Raw genomic sequence first — 22994 nt, 5'->3', positions numbered from 1 at the left:
AAGATCCATCTGACATCAGCAATGAGATCTCTCATTCTACATCCTCTTCTGATTCAGCTTGCATTTCTGGAAGTTCTCTGTCAATATAATGCTGCAACTGTTTTTGAATTATCTTCAGTAAGATTTTACTTGTGTGCAATATTAATGATACTGTTTGATAATTTCCACATTCTGTGGGATCACCTTTCTTTGGAATGGGCACAAATATGGATCTCTTCAAGTCAGCTGGCCAGGAAGCTGTCTTCCAAATCTCTTGGGATAGCCAAGTGAGTGCTTCCAGTGCAGCATCTGTTTGTTGAAATATCTCAATGGGTATTCTGTCAATTCCTGGAGCCTTGTTTTTCGCCAGTTCCTTCAGGGCAGCTTCACCTTCTTTCAGTACCATTGGTTCTTGATCATATGCCACCTCCTGAAATGGATGAACACTCACCAATTCTTTTTGGTACAGTGACTCTGTGTATTCCTTCCATCTTTTGATGTTTCCTGCATCATTCAATATTTTGCCCATTGAATCTTTCAATATTGCAACTCGAGGCTTGAGTTTTTTCTTCAGTTCTTTCAGCTTGAAAAATGCTGAGGGTGTTCTTCCCTTTTGGCTTTCCAACTCCATGTCTTTGCACATTTCATTATAATAATTGACTTTGTCTTCTCGAGTTGCTCTTTGAAATCTTCTGCTCAGTTCTTTTACCTTGTCATTTCTTCCATTTGCTTTAGCTACTCTTTGTTAAAGGGCAAGTTTTAGAGTCTCTTCTGACATCCATTTTGGTCTTTTCTTCCTTTCCTTTCTTTTTAATGACCTTTTGCTTTCTTCATGGATGATGTTTCTGATGTCACGTCACAATTCCTCTGGTTTTTGGTCACTGGTGTTCAATGCGTCAAAGCTATTCTTTAGATGGTTTCTAAATTCAGGAGGGATATAATCAAGGTCATATTTTGGCTCTTATGGACTCGTTTTAATTGTCTTCAACTTCAGCTTCAACTTGTGTATGAGCAGTTAATGGTCTATTCTGCAATCAGTTCCTGGCCTTGTTTTGGCTGAAAATGTTGAGCTTTTCCATCACCTCTTGCCACAAATGTAGTCAATCTGATTCCTGTGTACTTCATCTGGTGAAGTCCATGTATATAGCCACCACTTGTGCTGCTGAAAAAAGTATTTGCAATGAATAAGCCATTGGTCTTGCAAACTTCTATCATGCGATCTCCAGCATTATTTCTATCACCCAGGCCAAATTTTCCAACTACCAGTGATTCTTCTTTGTTTCCAACTTTTACATTCCAGTCACCAGTGATAATCAGCACATCTTTCCTTCTATTTCCTTCAAAACATCATTATTATTTTAAAGACTTTGTTAACTCTCTAGCATCAAGATCTCATGTAGATCTTCTATTGCCTGTTCTTGTTAATCAAGCACATTTTCCTGCCTCTTCACATATTTTATAAGTTTTATGGTATGTCTGATATTGTATATAAAAGAAATTTGTAATTGTATATTTCATTGGCCCTGGCTAATATCAGACATAATGTACTTTAAAAGCAGAGTATCTGTGTTGCTCTTCTATTACTGTTGTCTCTTCTGTGTTTCTTAGGTGATGTCAAATCTGTTCTGACTCATAGACACCCACCCTATCTACAACAGAAATAAACACTGCCTGGTCCTGCGCCATCCTCAAAATAGTTGCTATGTTTTAGGGCATTGTTGCAACCATTGTGCCAATCCACCTTGTTGAGGGTCTTCCTCTTTTTCACTGACCCTCTACTTTACCAAGCATGATGTCCTTCTTCAGGGACTAGTCCCTCTTGATCAAATGCCCAAAGTATAAGATATGAAGTCTTGCCATTCTTGCTTCTAAAGAGCATTCTGGCTGTACTTCTCATAAGACAGACTGTTAGTTCTTCTGACAGTTCATAATATATTCGATATTCTTCACCAACATCATACTTTAAAGGAATAATTCTTCTTCAGTCTTCCTCTCACATGCATATGAAGGAATATTAAAAAAATAAAGTTTAGGTCAGACTAACCTTGGTGCTCAAAGTGATATCTTTGCTTTTAACACTTTAAAGAGGTCTTTTGAAGCAGATTTGCCCAATGCAATATCTTTGGTTTTCTCACTGCTGCTTCCATGTTTACTGTGGATCCAAATAAAATGAAATCCTTGACAACTTCAATCTTCTCTATAATGATTTTGCTTATTGATCTAGTTGGGAAAATTTTTGTTTTCCTTATGTTGTTGATGTCTTAGAGGTTTTTCTTTGATGTTCACAAGTAAGTCTCCTTAGCTTTCACCAAACAAGGTTATGCCATCTGCATGTCACATGTTGTTAATACGTCTTATTCTAATCCTCATGTCACAGTCTTCTTCATGTAGTGCAGCTGCCAGACTATTTGCTCAGCATAGAGATTGAATAAGTATGGTGAAATGATACAACCCTGACACATACCCTTCTGATTTTAAACCATTCAGTATCCCCTTATTCTGTTTGAATAACAGCCTCTTGACCCATGTACAGGTTCCTCACATGAACAACTAAGTATTCTAGAATTCCCCCCTTTTTTTTTTTTTTTTTTGCAATACACTCACTGCTGTCAAGTTGAATCGGACTCATAGCAACCCCTCCTTGGGTTTCCAAGGTGGTATCTCTACAGAAGTAGATTACCCAGTCTTCCTTCCAAGGAGTGGCTGGTGGATTTGAACCACCAGATTTCTGGTTAGCAGTCAATATTATCCATAATTTGTTATGATCCACACAGCTGAACGCATTTGCATAGTCAATAAAGCACAGATAAACATCTTTCTCATATTCTCTGCTTTCAGATAAGATCCATCTAATATCAGTAATGATATCCCTCATTCTTGACTCTGGCTTGAATTTACGGCAGTTTCCTTTCAATGTACTGCTGCAATCACTTTTGAATTATCTTTGCAAAATTTTGCTTACATGTCATATTAATAATATTGCTCGATAATTTTCATATTCCGTTGGTGCAGTTTTCTTTGGAATGGACACACATATGGATCTCTCCCAGTTGGCTAGCTAGGGAGCTGTCTTCCACATTTCTTGATAAAGACAAATGAGTGTTTCTAGCACCTTATCTATTGTTGAAACACCTCAATGGATATTCCATCATATTCCTGGAGCCTTGTTTTTCACTAATTCCTTCAGTTCAGCTTGGATTTCTTCCTTCAATACCATTGGTTCTTATTCATATGCTACCTCCTGAAACAGGTGAACATTAACCAGTTATTTTTGGTACAATGACTCTGTGTATTCTTTTCATGCTTCTTGCATGGTTCAATATTTTGCCCATAGAATCTTTCCATATTGCAACTCAAGGCTTTAATCTTTTCTTCTATTCTTTTAGCCTGAAAAATGCTGAGTAAATTCCTCACTTTTGGCTTTATGCACTTTTCATTATAATACTTTTGTCTTCTCAAACTTCCCTTTGACAACTTCTGTTCAACTCTTTTATTTCATCATTTCTTCTTTTCACTTTAGCTGTTCTATGTTCAATAGCATGTTTCAGAGTCTCTTCTGACTTCCATTTTGGTCTTTTCTTTCTTTCCTGTCTTTTTGATGACCTTTTGCTTTCTTCATGTACACATGTATGATGTCCTTGATGCCATCCCATAACTCTTCTGGTCTTTGTGTTCAGTATGTCAGATCTATTCTTGAGATGGTCTCTAAATTCACTGGGATATACTCAAGGTCATACTTTGGCTCTGGTAGATAGACTACTTTTAATTTTATATAGCTTCAACTTGACCTTGCATATGAGCAACTGATAGTCTGTTCCACAGTTGGCTCCTGGCTTTGTTCTGACTGACAGTAGTGAGCTTCTCCATCATCTCTTTCCACAAATGTAGTTGATTTGATTCATGTGTATTCCATCTGGCAAGATCCAAGTGTATATTTACTGTTTGTATTGTTGAAAAAAAATGGTTTTTCAATAAAAGAGTCACTGGTCTTTCAAAATTCTATCCTGCCATCTCCCATGTCATCATCATTATAGTGTATCTACAAATTATCTGTCATCCAAAAATTTTGTAGTATTCTATAATCTTTTGATTTAAAGAAAAATTTCAATTAGAATGACATACATAGCAGGATATTGTCAGGATGTTTCTCTACTCACAGGATAAGATTTTTTTCCATCATAATTACTATTCTACAAAGGATAAATGCCTTTGTAGATTTTCCCTTGTTCTGGATATATGAATCTGAATCTGCAATTATTCAGGTTAGTGAAATAGTCCTTTATTTAATTTCTGAATTTGTAGTATCAAATAAAGTGGAGCTTTGGTGGTACCATGGTTAAAGCACGGGGCTGCTAACCAAAAGGTTGGCAGTTCTAAGCCACCACGAGCTCAATGGAAAAGATGAGGCAGTCTGCTTCTACAAAGATTTACAGCCTTGGAAACTATATAGGAGTTGCTTTCAGTCAGAATCAACTCAGTAGCAGTGGCTTTTGGTTTGGTTATTTGGTAACGAAGTGCCTAGTACATAGCAGGACTCAAAAAATGTTTACTGAATGAATGAACAAATGGTCAACTAATAAAAAACAAAACAAAACACATTGTCATTGAGTTGATGCCAACTCATAGTGACCCTATTCAACAGAGTAGACCTACCCCATTCCAAGGGTGTAAATCTTTAAGGAAGCAGACTGCCACATCTTTCTCCCAAGGAGTGGCTACTGGGTTTGAACCACTGACCTGCTTAGCAGCAGGGTGCTTAACAATGCACCACCACGGCTCCTGGCCAACTAATAAACAAAAAAAACCTAAACCACTGCCATCGAGTTGATTCCAACTCATGGTGACCCCCACTGAGTTTCCGAGGCTATAAATCTTTACAGAAGAAGATTGCCCCATCTTCCTTCTGCAGTGCAGACAGTGGGTTTGAATGTCTGACCCTCTGGTTAACAGCCAAATGTCTTATCCAGTATGCCACTAGAGCTCATTGGTCAACTAATAGCCAACCCAAATTGCTTAGTCATGTTACTTTACAACACTTGAAATGCTATTCAAAATTAGCTATAAATTGGTAATGAAAAAAAAATTGCTCTACAGTATATTCTGAGATCTCACATACTTAAATCATAAAGAATGACTTCTTACCAGCTCTTCTCAGACTTATATGATGAGTGAATGATACAGAAGAAGACCTTTGCTTCGGGATTGTCAGAAGATTTGAACTAAATGGTCCATTTAAATAGCATCCTTGACTAAAAGGGAAAGATAATAGATTAAGAATTTTAAGCCCATGGAAAATTTTCTCTTTATTCTTCATGGTCTTTAATTCAGTTAGCAAATATCTGCTTCTACATTCAGGGTTTGGAACTGCTATTTAGTGCCTGTGGCTTACAGCAGAGATCTGTAAACTTTTTATGTAAAGGACCAGATAGTAAATACCTTGAGTTCTGCAAGCCTTACCGTCTCTGTTGCTACTACTCAACTCTGCCAATGTAGCACAAAAGCAGCTATTGATAATAGTAAAATGAATGAGTGTGGCTGTGCTGCAGTAAAATTCTATTCACAAAACCAGGCTGTAGATCAGATTAGGTCCATAGCTGGGGACTTCCTAACTAAAGCAGGTTATCAGTATCACTTAGAGGGCTTCTTAAAACACAGATAACTGACCCTACCCCCAGAATTTCTAACTCAGTGATCTGGGGTAGGGCCACAGAATTTGAATTTCTAACTAGTTCTCATGGGATGCTAATGATGTTGGTACAGGGACCTCACTGAGAACAACCAGCTTAAAGTACCATATACAGTTTTTCATTATTCCCTGTTCTCTATTCTCATAGACTTTAATTATCCTTCAAGCCACTCACATCCCACAACTGAAAGATTTTAGTACAGGTTTTAAGGCTCTTATGCAGAAATTATATATAAGATAGGGAATTAAAGCACACCAATCTGACACATAACCAAAACCTAACTAAACTCATTGTCACTGAGTTGATTCTAACTCACAGCAACCCTACAGGACTGAGTACGCAGATTTTAATATATCTATTACAAATTAAATGAGATAATATATATGAAAGCTTTTGGCCCATGTCATGCATAATATAACAAGCACACCATAAATATTACCTTCATTTCCCTAGATATTCACTGGTCTGTTTTCTTCTGTTAGTCAACTTTTGACCTAGATACTTTGGCACAAACAAAGGACAAATATAGATTCTCTGTCTAGTTTCACTCAACTTTTTTTTTACTTTAGACTCTCAATGAGCACCTCTCTAACTCTTTCCATCTTTCTTATACTTCCAAATCTCATTTACACAGGGGAGATTATTTTTCTATGACCTAAGAGGTTTTTGTTCATGTTTTTATTATATCACTTACCCATATTATATTAGAATTTTACTTCTTAACAGGATGCAAAATACTGCCACGTTTTCTAGGTAAATCAATTTTGTGAGCAACCACTAATCTAGGATTGCAGCAGTATGCTAGGAAATAAGGGCAGAACAATAGTAACAGAATGAAAAACAGGTAGAAGAAAAAAAAATATGATTTCAGGCACAGATTCAGAAAGCAAAAGGTATAGTACTGGGATCATGTTGAAATCATAGCCACAGCCAATTAGAAAACATAGTCAGGGAAGCTGTGATCAGAATCCAAAGCTGAGTTCCAATCAAAACTCAAAAAATTAAGGTATACGATCTCATTTCTCAGATCTTAGTTTTTCAAGTACTACAAAAAATTCAAGGTGAATGCCTCATGATTCCAAAGCCACAAGTCTATTAATTTTGTGGGCTATTAAAACCTAAAGGTCCCCTGTTCTAAGGGATATGACCCTACCTGAAAAGAAAAAGAAATATCACCATGCATTAAAGACCTAGAGCTGTGCTGTCTAATATGGTTGCCACTAGTCACATGTTAAGGAGCTTTGATGGCATAGTGGATAAGGCATTTGGCTGCTAACCAGAAAGTCAGTGGTTCAAACCCACCAGCTGCTCTGTAAAGATTTACAGCCTTGGAAACCCAATAGGAGTCACTATGAGTCGGAATCTACTCAATGGCAGTGAGTTTGGTTTTCTGGGTCACACATTGCTACTTACATTTTTGTTTAAATGAATTAAATTTAAATCAAATTTAAAATTCAGCTCCTTAATCATATTAGGCACATTTCAAGTGTTCAATAGCCACAAGTAGCTATTGTCCAGATTGGACAGTGTGGATATAAAATATTTCCATCAATTTATACTGGGCAGCACTGTTAGAGAGACATGAATTTGAAAAAGGATATTGGTTATAAATACCTTAGATATTCCTGTATTAACTTGTCTATGCCCAAAGTACACCTAGAAAATCATTACTGAAAGCTTTTGGCTTCTGCACACTAGAATTACTTCTAGTCTGGTCTCTTTGAAGTCAGTGCATATAATGCCCCAATTACTTTATTCTCCAAATTTCTAAATCTTTTATAAGGTGTATAGTTTTGTTTTAATGAGAGTTATATGAATATATCTGGTAGGGATGATTAGATTCTGCTTACGTTTACTGCATATGCACAGTTCTCAGAGTTAATTGATTCTTGTCTCTGGACCATGTTTCTATTTTAACATCAATCATCTTAAGGCAACAGAATAAAAATGACCTTAACGTAGCAAATGTTTCTTTAACTCAAGCACATTGCACTTATATCAGTGTGACAGACTGAAAAACCAGAATCATTTTCATCATGCCTTCTTAAACTCAACATTATTCTCAAGACAGTGGCATCAGTAGGTTTGGTGTCACTCACTGTGGTAATTCATGGTGTCATCCGCACGCCACCGTTCCCTGCCACAGACCTCCAATACCAGACTGTACAGAATCCTTAGTAATATTTATTATCAATTTTAACCATAGAATATGTGATATAGTTATAAATTGCTTAAATGTAATATTTCTTAGATTATATAAATACTAACAACAGAACTGTTTTGTAAAATTTTTCTACAATGAATTACATTATTAGTTACAATGTTATTATTAACTAAGCAGAAGCCTTTTTAAATTTTTTTCCTCCTTTTTCTTGAATTTGGGAGTTCTGGTGGTGCAGTGCCTAAAGCATTTGACTGCTAACCAGAAAGCTGGCGGTTCAAACCCACCAGCCACTCCTCGGAAGGAAGACTGGGTAAGCTACTTCAGTAGAGATACCGCTTGGGAAACCCAAGGAGGGGTCGCTATGAGTCAGATCTGACTTGACAGCAGTGAGTTTGGATTTTTTTTCCTTGAATTACTACTTCATTCTCAATAAAGTTATCAATATAGGTTCACAAATTCTATGTGCCACAATATTGCAGCTAAAAACACCAGAAAATTAGGCAAATCAGTGACTATAAAAACCCCAGCAGCAATGGAAACAACAATGTATGCTTGTAGCACATGCAAAAGAAATAATGTGAGTCGAAGTATCATTATAATTGTGTGATAACAACAGCTCTGACCAGAGCACATTACAAGGTTCAAAAAGTAAACTAGCATAAGAGTTTTAGCCTTAATAGGTATATTGATAACTGTAAGTTGGTCTTACAAAACCATGTTTTTCTTGTTGTAACTAACTACAGAATTATTTTTATACAAAAATAATCAATTTCTGCTGAAAACACTGCACAGACATTTCATAGGCAGTGATTTTGGTGTCAGCCCTTTTGAGAGTATCACCTGGTGTTGTCTATAACCCCCACACATTCCTAGTGATGTCACTGTCTCAAGATATTGTTTCCCTTGGTTAAGAAATATATTTTTGTTCCTGACCCATCCATCCCGCTTCCATTATAAAACAAAACAAAACAAAGAACAACTATCATGGTTAGGCTCTGGGCAAAGTATATATCAATCCTCATTTTCCTGCACTATACTCTTCATATTTCATTCCTCTTTTACTTTTCATTTCACTCAATTTTACATTAAAAAAAAAGAGTTCCTCTACTTGAATATATTATAGAATATTCAAATTAATAAACCACAAAAGAATTTGGAAAATTACAATGATTTGATCAGATTTCACATATAAATGTTAACGTTTTTTAGTAGATAAATAGCTATAATCCAATTCTGCCATCTACTGTTTCAAATGTGAAACTCTATCACTCAAACTAAAAGTATACCACACACTCAGAGAGTGGTTTGATATGAAGTTTACATTAATAGCAATTTTATTAACATAGCTAGATAATTGGCTAAAAAGAAGCTTACAACCCATGCAAGACATCAGTGTCTTTCCTGGCTTTCAGAAGACAAAGTACTGACTCCTTTGTTAGCAGGAATTTACATTTAGAAAATTCCAGCTCCTTTATTTCCCAGCCTTATTTAGTTGTACTTATCGATGACCTTCATCTATATAATGAGCACTGTTTCTTCCTATTCTATTTTACTCTGGAGGCTTCACTGAATCCTGTCCACCATAGCTGACCCTGCCGGTATTTGAAATACTGATTGCATGGCTTCTAGAATCACAGCAATACACAGCCACCATAGTAAGGTGACAAACTGACAATCCTAGAAAAGAACATATCATGTTGGGTAAAGTACAGAGCCAACAAAAACAACAGAAACCCTCAATAAAATGGACTGAACAATAGCCACACGACAGACTCAAATATAAAAACAATCACGAAGACAGGGTGTGAATTTTGTCCTGTTATATATGAGGTCACTGTGACTCAAAGGCAGCTAACAACAACAGCTCCATTTTTTTTTTTTTTTTTTTTTAATAATTATTCTACTTTTAGGAGCTCTGGTGGCGTAGTGCCTAAGGCATTTGACTGCTAACCAGAAGGCTGGCAGTTCAAACCCACCAGCCACTCCTCGGAAGGAAGGTTGGGCAATCAATCTACTTCCATAGTGATACTGCCTCGGAAACCCAAGGAGGGGTTGCTATGAGTCGGGTCCGGCTGGACAGCACATAACAAGAACAACAACATTCTATTTTTGTTGTTGTTGTTGTTGAGAATACACACAGCAGAACATACACCAATTTAACTATTTCTACATATACAATTCAGTGGCACTGATTGCACTCTGAGTTGTGCAACCATTCTCACTCTCCTTTTCTTTTTTTTCTTACTTTTTATTGTGATTTGAGTGAAAGTTTGCAGAGCAAATTAGTTTTCAACAATTCCAACTAAATCCTTAATTCTATTAACTCATATTCACAGAACATAGAATAAATTATCAACCTCAGCTCTCTAGTAAAAATAGGGTTTGAAAGAGTCTTGCTACCTTATGCTACCTTCTGAAATAAACTCTGTGAACTTGCTCCCCTTTGGCAAGTCAGTAACTGTTCATCTACTTTTGGATACTTCATATTCAATTGGCGACTGTCCCTAATGCCCACTTCTACCAGTTTAAGAGTTCTCCTTTCCCAATACTCTGTCCAAAACTGATACTAGTTTCCTTAAATCTCCTCACTGACCACCATACTTTGTACTCAACCTACTTAAGTTTTGGTAGAGGCATGTTAGATCCTTTTTAACAATCAGTTTCTCTATTATATCATATTATTACTACCCATGCTGCCCTATACCTAGAATATTTCAACAACTCTTTTCTGCTTTTAGAACAATTTCAAATTTTATTCATAGAAACAAAGTAAAAGTATTACATGCAGATAAATGACTATAGGGATTTTACCTTGGAATGCCAAATTCATGATGAGATCTTTTGCTATTATTACGTTCCCACCTTGAAGACTGTTCAGTCGGTGGCAGATTTGAAGTCCCTGAACTCCTCCTCAGTTGTGGTGTTGGCAAACTACTCCTACTATTTAGTCCCTGTGGAATAATTTAAAAATGGTTAAAATCTTCATCCTTTGTATCTGTGATATTAAAGATGACACATGGAAATATCAATACAAATTATATTTTTAACATGTGTAAGAGAAATAGAATATTTTATTCTCTCAATCTGTCAACTTTCCTCCCAATTTCACATTTTATATTGTTCTATTTTATTCTTCCTAATCAAAAAAATTTCTGAACTCTTTACAATTTAACTATTTTTCTTCTTTTACAAATCTTACTCCTACTTTTATGAGAAAAAAACAAATGACAATTTAAAAAGTGGATACAAAAGACTTACACTGAAAAACTACTACAGAAAAAAAAGGCTTAGAATAGGGTAAGATCAGCCCGAATATCCTAAAACTTTATATTTTCAGTGCAATGTTATCTAGTGTACATACTAGTTAATCTGAAGAAAATAGAGAGTCCTGAGTTATTTTCTGAATTAATGATTAAATTCAGAACTTCAGCATTAATATTTACCCTAATTTTTATAAATATTATGCATTGTCTAAATGTTCTATTAACTAGAATTTTCAATTTTGAATAAGTGTTTCTTTTACTGAGATTTACATAATACAGCTGCTGCTTCCTATTAATTTCCTCTATCAGCAGACAATGAAACAATCACAGAGAGATAAATATCTGTCTTATATTTAAATTTTCCCCAGGATGTTCATTTTATAAAGGTTCATGGTTAGTTAGTGCACGGAAAGCTCATTATATAACTAACATAATCTTTACTGTTATAACTTACGTCCACATTAACTTTCCTGATTCTTAACATATATATAACATTTGTAGTATATCATCTATTCCAACTCTCTTTTTCTTAGTAATTATTTTTGATGCTGTTGCTCTTTTTTGAAGTAAAACAGGCTTTTATATTATTTTCCAAAAGCAGAGAAAAATTAGATACGGTATTAAAATATGGAATTTAAAGAATACAAATAAAAGGAATATGAGTTATTTCTTGATTCTTATGACCTACTCCTGTCAGTAGATAACAGTACCAAAAATAAATCCGATTAACTAGAATGCTCAGGAAATGAGGCATTTTGGTTTCCTGTTTAATTTTATTGTTTAAAATGTTTCTAAAATGTACCAATACACTTTCCTACTTAGTAAACACAATAACAAGCACAATGCTGATGTCAATATGATTTTAGTGATCAAGAATTATTGGTTTAAACATCAAATATGAATGAAAAAAGCACAGAAAGAGCAATCTGAATGAATACTAACTCAAAAAATATTAAAGACTTATTATATTGATAAATTTATTGCTATTTCTTTTGAAAGTTTTTGATTAACTTTTCTTGGTAATTGGGATTTGATTAATATAGGTGCTACATAATAAAGTTTAAAAAATTAAAGCACCATATAACTACCTTGATTGGGATTGTAATCAACAATAATTTTTAACTTTTTTTTTTGTCCTAATTGGGTTTGCTTAATTTTTCAACATTTCTAAACCCTAGTGCTCAGAACTGACAAAATGAACTGATGATCAAAATCACTCCAAAATTATAATGAACTTTTTCTTAGATCTTTGTAAACCATTGTTGTTGTTGTTGTTATGTGCCGTCGAATCGGACCCGACTCATAGCGACCCCTCCTTGGGTTTCCGAGGCAGTGTCACTACGGAAGTAGATTGCCCAACCTTCCTTCCGAAGAGTGTCTAGTGGGTTTGAACGGCCAGCCTTCTGGTTAGCAGTCAAGTGCCTTAGGCACCATGCCACCAGAGCTCCTTTGTAAACCATTACAATGAACAAATTTAACTGATTGAGTTTCGCCCTCTCTTGGCTAGTTTCTTAAATTGTAGAATACAGTAGTTGAGCTATAATAATCTCTATAATGTTTCAGGTTTTAAATTTTTCTGATTCCAGCTCTTGGTGAAGATACTGATAGTCAAAGGCACTCTGAACAAGCAAGATGTACACTTATTTGGAACAGTATTGTTTTGTGAAGGAAATCTCATTTTGAAATATTCATATTTAAAGAGAAATTTGGTAGCATAGTGGCTAAGGCACTTGACTGCTAACCAGAAGGCAGGCGGTTCAAACCCACCAGCCACTCCTCGGAAGGAAGGTTGGGCAATCCTACTTCCGTAGTGATACTGCCTCGGAAACCCAAGGAGGGGTCGCTATGAGTCGGGGCCGACTCGATGGCAAACAACAACAACAACAACAAAGAGAAATTAATCGCATACCTAATGACTGAAAACTGAATGCTAACTAGGTTATCTCAATCTCCTGTGGGTAAAAGCAAGGGAAAACACAGGTTTCCAAAAAAAAAAAGTAAAAAAAAATATTTGAATAATGGCATGTAAATCAAAAAATGAAAATTTTAATGAATATTTACTCTTGGTCTTTTACAAGAACAATTCCTGCATTCTAAAGAATAAAATATATTAAATAACATGTTGGTCTACTAGTTTACACAGGCTTGGAATTAAATTTGTTTGTTTTCTACTTCTTAAGAATGAGAATAATAAATAGTTTTTACCATTCAGGTTATTACCACTAATTATATAGCACTGTTATTTAGAGAGAAAACTGAATGCTCATCTAGAATTATTTGAATTTATATCCACCTCTATAGTCCCAAGAGACTCAATGTAGTATAAGAAGGTGGTCTTTGGGGGGGAAAAAAAAACCTATTTTATATAAAGGGGCAGTTTTCATTTGAAAATATCATCAAATGTGATAAATAGGGCTGGCTCATTACTGTATTTTGACCTTGTGAAGTTTTCGATCTCCTTTCTCAGCGGGGTCCTCTATTTCAGAGCAGGGGTAGAATCCAGGAAATGGTGTGAGAGGATTAATCTTTGGCCTACAGGAACCTGAGAAAGCACCCATCAAGCTACTGATACTCCGTAGGGAAGAAATGACTTGCGGGGGAAGGGTTGGATCAATCAGAAGGTCTGACACCATATTGCGAGCTTCATTTAGCACTGAAAGATCAACTCCATTTCCACCTCCAGAATTCTAGAAAAGAAAAAGGTGTCGTTATATATTTGTTACACAGAAAACCTAACATTTAAGAAAAACATACTTTACTTTTATTCAAGGCCTCCTATCTATGAATATCTAAAGAATTTAATCCTATTAAACACAAATTTTCATTTATTTAGACATGGATGGCATAAAGGATATACAAAAGATATAATTCTAACTTTAAATTTTTTAATGATGACAATAATACTATACTGTGAACGATAATTTTTTTCATTAGTTTATCTCATTGTATTGAATGGTATTCATTACTGACTTAGTGAGTTTCTCTAACTGGTATAGAACCAAATCTGTACTTACTTTAAAAATCTATAATTTAGACTTTTCACTAATTTATTGAGGATTTTCTTTCCTTTGTGTCAAATATCTTTGCTTTTTTCTTTTTTTAAATTTTTACTGTGATTTGGGTGAAAGTTTACAAAGCAAATTCATTTTCCATAGAGCAGTTCATACACATTTGGTATCATGACATGGGCTGCAATTCCCTATCTTTTAAACAATGCAGTATTTCTTTTATTTATCTTACTCACTCCAGAAGCAGTCTAGTATAGTAACACAGCTTTCTTGCAGACACAGCAGTTTGAAATCTAGACTTTAACCTTAAATGAGTTACCTGGAGCAAGTTATTTAACATCTGAACCTTTTTTATTTTTTTCACAATAAAATGAGGATAAAAACATCTCTCTATAGGCTGATGTGAGAATTAAAAGTATGATTAAGCAGGTAGGGCACTAAAACAACGTATAGCATATGTATTTCAAGTGCAATTTCAAGTACTATTACTACTAATATTATAGAAAATGATGAGATAAAGATACAAATAAAATAGTATCAGAGTTTTAATGAGATAAAGTTAACTTTGAGCTGGATGGTTAACAAAAAGTTCATGAAAGGAGTAGCACTGGCTAAGCCCTAAACAATTTTTTTAGTACTTTTTTTACATTTTTTTTTAGTACTTTTCAGAAAAAGTATGTTTTAGAAAGAATCATTCAGAAAGGATATTTTTGATATCTCTCTCTCTCTATAAATATATATTATATATATATATAATACAAATATATATTATATATATATATAATATATAAATATATATATGATTTTTATGTTCAATTCAATTACCCATAGAAATAAGTGCACTGATAATCAGAGCAATGAATTAAATGTGTTACTGTTGTTTGTTTTATTGTACCTGAGCTTATATTTCTATATGGGCATGTTAGGAAATCATAATTATTCAAATTATTTAATGAGTTCACAAAGAAATTGCTAATTAAGTATTTTCTACACATTTTGGATTTGAGAAATGTTAGGAATTTTATTTACGTCATGGTAGCTTCCCATAATTTGAATTGCTGGACCAAAGCAAATACATACACACAAAAATTAAACAACAGAATTTAAACTTTAATAGAATAGTGGAAGAAAATCCCAGGGATCACATCAACAGATGTAGGATACGCATCTGATCAAATTCTGCCCCAAAGCAAATGCTTTCGCCTTTCCTCATCTGTGGTCTTTGTTATTTCCTCTCCCTCTGCAGACCAGTAGTCCACACGCAAGGAAAAAAAAAATCTCACTCTTCATACAGAAATAGGAGTTTATTCTCCATATTAACAGCATTTTTTAAATAAATAAGTCTGATTTAGTACCATTTTCTTTTTATATTACAGTCAAAACGTAACTTTTAAAAACTACTTTAATAAAGTTCTAGTTATTTTAACTTGGTAAAGAAAATCTTATGACACAAATTTTGGAAATAAAACTTTAATTTAAAATGTCAAAAGTTTCATTACATATATTAGTTATTAGTGATATTACTGATATTTACCTGGTAAGGTTTATACCATTGCTTTAAATCCCAATCCCAAAGAATCATCTGAAAAAATAAAAATTCACTTAATTATAAACTGTAAAGAAACAAATACCTGTAAAAAAAAAAAAAAAAAAGACAGCACATTCAATCACAGATACCTAAAATAACTTAAAATTTGGTAGAGGACTTGGGAAGGTGAGAATAAAAATTATTGCCAGACATACTACTTCATTAATTATACAACTTGTAATTTAAAAATCGAAAGATTAAAGAACATCATAATAAAGTCAGTAAAGTAAGCTCACTAGCCTTCCAAATATCTATTATCATTAATAAATAGCAAAAACCAAACCAAACTCTACTGCCATCGAGTCGAATGTGACTCACAGCAAGCCCTCCTTGGGTTTCCAAGGCATATTTCTAAAGAAGTAGACTGCTCACTCTTCCTTCCGAGATTAATAAATAAGGTAAATATAAATTAAAAAATTACATCCAGTCACTAAAAATACACAAAACATTATATATCATCAGCCAGCCTTCCCATCCCCTCCAAAAGGCTTATTATCACTTACTGTCTTAAACTAGTGCCAAAGGATGGTTATTTCCTTACCAGTAAAGCTTTTATACCTGTGATTAGATTAATAAATGGATTTATAAAATCAATCTACCTCCCTTTTGATATGGACATAATTCACGACTGTTTTCATGTTTATTTCCTTAACAGGCAATATATGATAATTTATTAGTCCCAGACTACTTTTTTCCTGCCCTTCTTCTTTGCAAAATTTCTACCTACTTTCCCATCCAGTAATCATTATACTCCAGAAGATAATATTAGTTTTAATTCCACAAACTACAACTACCACTCATTATTAATCCTAAACTTCTTTAACAATGCTTACTAAATTAATGAACAGATCTCCTCCTTTTGCTTAAAAATTGATTATGATTTCTATCTTTTATATAGCTTTGATCCTTCCTGTTGAATACAAGCCTATTTATTTGGTAATATAATCACATAATTTCTATAAACTGAACTATTTGTGTTGTTTCTTGTCCTTGGTCATTGTTCCCTTGTTGCAAAAGATCTTGAAATGTTATCTAGTCTATTACTGGTCCAACATTTTATCAGGATCAGCAAACTTTTTTTGTAAAGGGACCAATAATAAATAATTTAGGCTCTATAAATCACATAAGGTATCTGTGGCATATGGCATAATTTTCTTTGTTTTTATTTTAGATCTATAGATAATATTAATAAATAATAATAAATAATATATTGTTGGGTATTATCAAGTCAGTTCGACTCATAGGAACCACATGTGACAGAGTAGAAATGTTCCATAGTGTTTTCATGCCTGTAATCTCTACATATGCAGTTTGCCAGGTCTTTCTTCAGCAGAGCTGCTGGGTAGTTTTGAACCACCAACATTTCAGTTAGCAGCTAACTCTGTATATATATGTGTGTGTGTGTGTGTGTGTGTGTGTCTGTATACACACACACACACATCAAAGAAACCCAAATAGTTCAGTATATAGAAATTATGTGATTATATTACAAATCAAGTAGGTTTATATGCAAGACAAAGGATCAAAGCTATATAGAAGATAGAAGTTTATATATATATAAACTCATTGACATCAAATCACTTCAGACTCGTGGCCAACTCTATGTGCTTCAGAACAGAACCGCGTACCATAGGGTCTTCAGTGGCTGGTTTTTCTGAAGTAGCTTGTCAGGTCTTTTTTCTGAGGCACCTCTGCATGACTCAAACCTCCTTTCAGTTAGCAGCCTAGTGCATTAAATGTTTGCACGATCCTGGTAAGCCCCCCCCCCCCAGAACAAACAAACAAACAAACAAACTTACTGCTGTCCTGTCAGTCCCAACTCATAGTGAGCCCTCCTTGGGTTTCCGAGGTGGTATCTCTATGGAAGTAGATTGCCCAATCTTCCTTCCAAGGAGTGGTTGGTGGGTTTGAACTGCCAGCCTTCTGGTTAGCAGTCAAGTGCCTTAGGCACTACAGCACTAGAGCTCCTCTATCTAGATAGTAACTCCCCCTACCCAAAAAAAAAACTTTGACAGGCTAAAACCAGGACAGAAGTAAAGTATTACAGTTGAATCTAAAAAGCAATTATAGAAGAATAGCATGGAAAAAATGAACCATAAATGTTGTCAAGTATAAAAGAAACTTAGAGATTTTAGGTTACAGTAATCATAATGTGTGGGACTAGATTACTATAACCTAAAATCTCTTTCTTTTATACTTGACAAATTTATGCTCCATTTTCTCCATGCTATTCTTTAACTGCCTTTTTAGACTCAACTGTAATACTTTATTTCTGTAATACTTTATTTCTGTCTTGGTTTTAGCTTGTCAAAATTTTTTTGGAGATTGATGTTGTCAATTAGCCTTTTAACTCTTCCTCCCATCATCATATGGGAGCTCTGGTGGTGTAGTGCCTTAGGCATTTGACTGCTAACCAGAAGGCTGGTGGTTCGAACCTACCAGCCACTCCTCAGAAAGAAGACTAGGCAATCTACTTCCACAGAGATACTGCCTTGGAAACCAAAGGAGGGGTTGCTATGAGTTGGAATTGACTTGACAGCAGTGAGTTTTTTTTTTTTTTTTCTTCCCCCATCATCATAGCATCTGTAAATCTGATATTCTTCTAAATTCATTAATAAAAGTATAAAATGAGAGTGAAGACAGAATCATATGATGTATCATTAAACTTCCCTACAAAATGTGTATCAGCTCATTCATTTGCATTCTGAATTTACAAACTTGCCTAACTATGTTGTTGATAGTCGTCACTGAGTCAATTCTGACTCATGGTATCCCTGCTGTCTAATCCATACTTCTACATTTCTTCCACAAAGACACCATCAAACTGTGACAAATGTCTATACCACATTTCCCTAATCCATTAATCTAAGTGCTGTTGTTGTTGTTATGTGCCGTCGAGTTGGCCCTGACTCATAGTGACCCCTCTTTGGGTTTCCAAGGCGGTATCACTACAGAAGTAGGATTGCCCAACCTTCCTTCCGAGGAGTGGCTGGTGGGTTTGAACTGCCAGCCTTCTGGTTAGTAGTCTAGTGCCTTAGGCACTATGCTGCAACCAGATCTCCTCTTAATCTAAATAGAAAGTGATTTTCTACTAAGTCATGGTCACTTTTCAACATTGAGTCAATCTTCCTTTTCCCTTTACTTTATTCACCTATTGTTGTTGTTGTTGTTATGTGCCGTTGAGTCAAACCCGACTCATAGCGACCCCTCCTTGGGTTTCCCAGGTAGTATCACTATGGAAATAGATTGCCCCATCTTCCTTCCAAGGAGTGGCTGGTGGGTTTGAACTGCCAGCCTTCTGGTTAGCAGTCAAGTGCCTTAGCCACTATGCTACCAGAACTCCCTCATTCACCTATATGACTAAATAAATAGTACATTTTAAAATATTTCCATTCTCATACCAAGAGCCATATTTGTATTTATACATCTATTTTCAATGGAGGCCACATTGCTCCCAAGAAGGTGAAAATTGCTTCTTGAAGGCAAACAAAAAAATTAAATATTAAAATGGTTTCTGGCCCTATAAAGGGTCACAATACATAAATAGATATACAATATATCTATGTATTAAAATTCAGGGGATGGAGGACGATTAGAGTGGGCAAAAGGCTATAAAGGCTCCTTAGGACAGTGATAATGAAAAATAGGTTGAGAAACACTGATATAAAGCAGTCCTGCCACTTGCTTATAAGAGCAATTCCATCTTAGCTTACCTTCTTAGAAAGGCCCCTAATACAATGAGGCCATTCCAAGGCTGCTACTAACATGAAAGTGCTGCTAACATGAGTGATAATCCCACTTATTTCAATTGTCTCTAAAAACCTTACTATTATAATATTTTTTCCCTCTGTGATTATTCCTTTTAGATCTCTCTACTATAGCATTTTATATTGCAGACTAGTTTCCTTATTAAATTCACTCCTCCCTGGCCTTTCATCCTATTACCATGGTTTTCTCTTGCTTAGTACTTGCTAGATTGGCCTGAATCAAATTTTAGGCAACAATTTATTCTTATCTGCAGTCACTTTCTCTAGGATCAAAAAAAAAAAAAAAAAAAAAGGCAAGAACTGAAAACAAATAAATAAATACAATAAAAGCTGGAGAGAGCTGGCTGACACTGGCCTTCTATGTAACTTGAACTAAAATATTAGTAATTTTGAGAAAACAAAATTTTCTCAATAAGTAGCAGAAGATACAAGATTAGGAATTCCACATCTTGAGTTGTTGTTAGGTGCCATTGAGTTGGCTCTAACTCATAGCAACCCTATGGAAAACAAAACGAAACATTGCCCTGTCCCATGCCAGCCTCAAGATCCTTGCTATACCTGAGTTCATCACTGCAGCCACTTTATCAATCCATCTCATTGAGGGCCGTCCCCTTTTTTTGCTGACCTTCCACTTTACCAAGTGTTCTGGTTACCTAGTGCCACTCTGACAAGAACATACCACAAATGGGATGGACTTAACAAACAAGAGTTTATTCTCTCACAGTTTGGGAGGCTAGAAGTCCAAGTTCAAAGTGCCAAGCTCTAGGGGCTGGGTGAAAGCCCCTTAGCCTTGGACTTCAGCTCTGCCTTCAGCTCCTGGCCCACTGAAGCTAGAGGCTTTTCTTCACTCAGACAGCTGCTGGCTGCTGAGGCTGCCAAGCCCAAGGTTGACAAGTAAAAAGGCACAATCCCAATATTACCAAATCACACGGCAGGCCATTAATTTAAGTCCGTTGTAAGTCCCAAGGTCGGCAAAGCATGGCAGGCTGCTAAAACAATGATACAGCTACAAGCAGCGTTCAAGGTGCCATAAGCTAGAGACCATTCCCAAGGCTTCTTCTTACATACAGGAAGCAGACCACATCCCAAAGGCAGCCGCTCAGCTGCTTGTGATAGATCCCACCATGGAGCTGATTGCCAGTCTCATCTTGGGGAATAACTACCACTAGCTGCCCAGCCACTCAACCAGGCCCAGCCAAGTTGACACACAAATGTAACCACCACACCTAGCATGATATCCTTCTCAAGGGAATGGTCCCTTCTGACAACATGACAAAGTAGATGAGACATAGTCTGGCCATTCTTGCTGGCAAAGAGCATTCTGGCTGCACTTCTTCTAGGACAGATTTGTTTGTTCTTCAGGCAGTCCATGGTACTTTCAGTATTCTTCACCAACACCACAACTCAAAAGCAGCAACTCTTCTTCAGTCTTCCTTATTCATTGTCCAGCTTTCACATGATTATAAGGCTACTGAAAATACCATGGCTTGAGTTAGGTGCACCTTAGTCTTCAAACCGTGTGATGTTTGCTCTCCAGCACTTTAAAGCGGTCTTTTGCTGCAGATTTGCCCTGTGCAATATTACGTCTCATTTCCTGACTGCTGCTTCCATTGGTAATTTCAATCTTTTCTCCGTTTATCATGAGGCTGCATATTGGTCTAGTTGTGAGGATTTTTGTTTTATGTTTAGGTGTAATCCATACTGTAGACTGTAGTCTTTAATCTTCATCAGTAAGTGCTTCAAGTCATCTTTACTTTCAGTAAGCAAGGTTGTGTCAGGTATATATCTTAGAGAAGTGCTATTCATAGTTGGTCCACAACAAGATAGATACAAAAATTAAGAATAAAATTTAGAGACTTTTATAGCAATTTGACATGGTTGAGATATTTTTATTCTATTTTATAGTCCACAATGGATTGGAGAGGGGAAAAAAAACAAAGTATGATCCTTTGCTACAGGTAATTTGACACCAACAGACATGAGCAAGAATGCACATAGCTGCATAGTTTGGGGTAGCAAAAAATTAGATACAACTCAAATGTCTATCAAGAGTAAAAAGGAGAAATTCTGGTATATTCATACAATGAAATAACCACTGCTGTTAAGTCAACTTCAACTCATAGCAACCGTATAGGACAGAGCAGAACTGCATCGCAGGCTTTCCAAGGCTGCAAATCTTTACGGAAGTATGCTGCTATATCTTTCTCCCACAGAATGGGTGGTGGGTTCAAACCACTGACTTTTCATTAGCAGCCAAGCACTTAATCACTGTGCCCCCAGCACGCCTTTGTACAATGAAATACAGCATGAAAATGAAGAATAGCTACATACTATACAAATGAATCCCAGAAACATAAAATTGAGTGAGAAAAGCAAGTCACAGAAGAATACATATAGTAATATGTAAAATTTTTATTTTTGGGTTTTATATATAACCAAACTCTAAACTCAATGCTGTTGAGTTGATTTTGACTCATAGCAACCCCTCCTTGGGTTTCCAAGGTGTTATCTCTACGGAAGTAGATTGCCTAGTCTTCCTTCCGAAGAGTGGCTGGTGGGTCTGAACCACCAGCCTTCTGGTTAGCAGTCAAATGCCTTAGGCACTAATGCCATCAGAGCTCCTTATATACATACAGTATCATGTAAAATAAAATACATATTAAAATATACTTCTTCTTAGGAATATAAACATATGGGAAACTATAAAGAAAGTCAGGATGGTGATTGTCTCTGAGGAAGAAGGAAACTGGATCTGGAAAAGGCATACAGGGAACTTCAAAGTTAATGGTAATTTTGGATAGATGTGTTTGTTATCCTTAGTTTCTACACTTCACACATATTTTATGAGAACAGGTAGTTGCTGACTTACAACGGAGCTTCATTCCTATGACTGTGGAAAGTCAGTTCTGACATAAACTAAATGTGTCATTTTGTTTAAGTGTACATTACTATTGACTTTTACTATATTTATCATCCAATCTTTGAACATCTACCAGTGAACATCTGAGAATGATAGCATCAGCAAATTATGCACTGCAACATTATATATAGTACATCTTACTTACCATAAGATGTAAAAGAAAAAAGCCCAGAGAGGTCTAAGTGCAATTTGTCATAACTCGAATATGTCATAAGTTGGGTACTACCTGTATTTGCTCAGTTTTTATTAAAAAATTAAGAAGAATTTAGGAAGGTAAGGATATAGACAGTGACTATGGAAAACTCTTTTTTGAGAAACTGTGCTGCACAAGGGAAGAATGAAAGGGAACAGTAGCTGAAAAGAATGCAAATAGATTGTTTTTAATGGTTCTAGAGTATATTTGTATATGATATGGATGATTCAGGAAAGGATAAATAATGACACAGGATGAAAATATTCCTGTCTCTACAGTATTAACACTCAGATAAAAATTTAAACTAGAGGGAGTTCCGGCAAGATGGTGGACTAGGCAGAAGGATTGCACAGACCCTCTTCAACAAAGAAAAGGGAAACCAATTAACACAGACACAGAAGATAATCGTGGACCCCTGAGCCTTG

The 22994-nt window shown here is 35.5% G+C and overlaps 1 protein-coding gene across 1 annotated transcript in view; it reads right to left on the bottom strand.

Annotated features, from left to right (window-relative positions):
• Nucleotides 1–22994, bottom strand: part of PDE3B (phosphodiesterase 3B) — a 230857-nt gene that overhangs the window by 31263 nt on the left and 176600 nt on the right. The window contains exons 2-5 of the mRNA XM_007956802.1: nt 15636–15683; nt 13532–13780; nt 10642–10781; nt 5122–5228 (exon numbers count right to left, since the gene is read on the bottom strand). Of these exons, the coding sequence (XP_007954993.1) occupies nt 5122–5228; nt 10642–10781; nt 13532–13780; nt 15636–15683 (544 nt within the window). The remainder of the gene's footprint in view (nt 1–5121; nt 5229–10641; nt 10782–13531; nt 13781–15635; nt 15684–22994) is intronic.

The sequence above is a fragment of the Orycteropus afer genome, unplaced genomic scaffold (assembly GCF_000298275.1).
Source record: "Orycteropus afer afer isolate SDZICR_OR568_19922 unplaced genomic scaffold, OryAfe1.0 scaffold00014, whole genome shotgun sequence".
Lineage (NCBI taxonomy): Eukaryota > Metazoa > Chordata > Mammalia > Tubulidentata > Orycteropodidae > Orycteropus > Orycteropus afer.
This window is presented reverse-complemented; position numbering and strand designations above follow the sequence as displayed.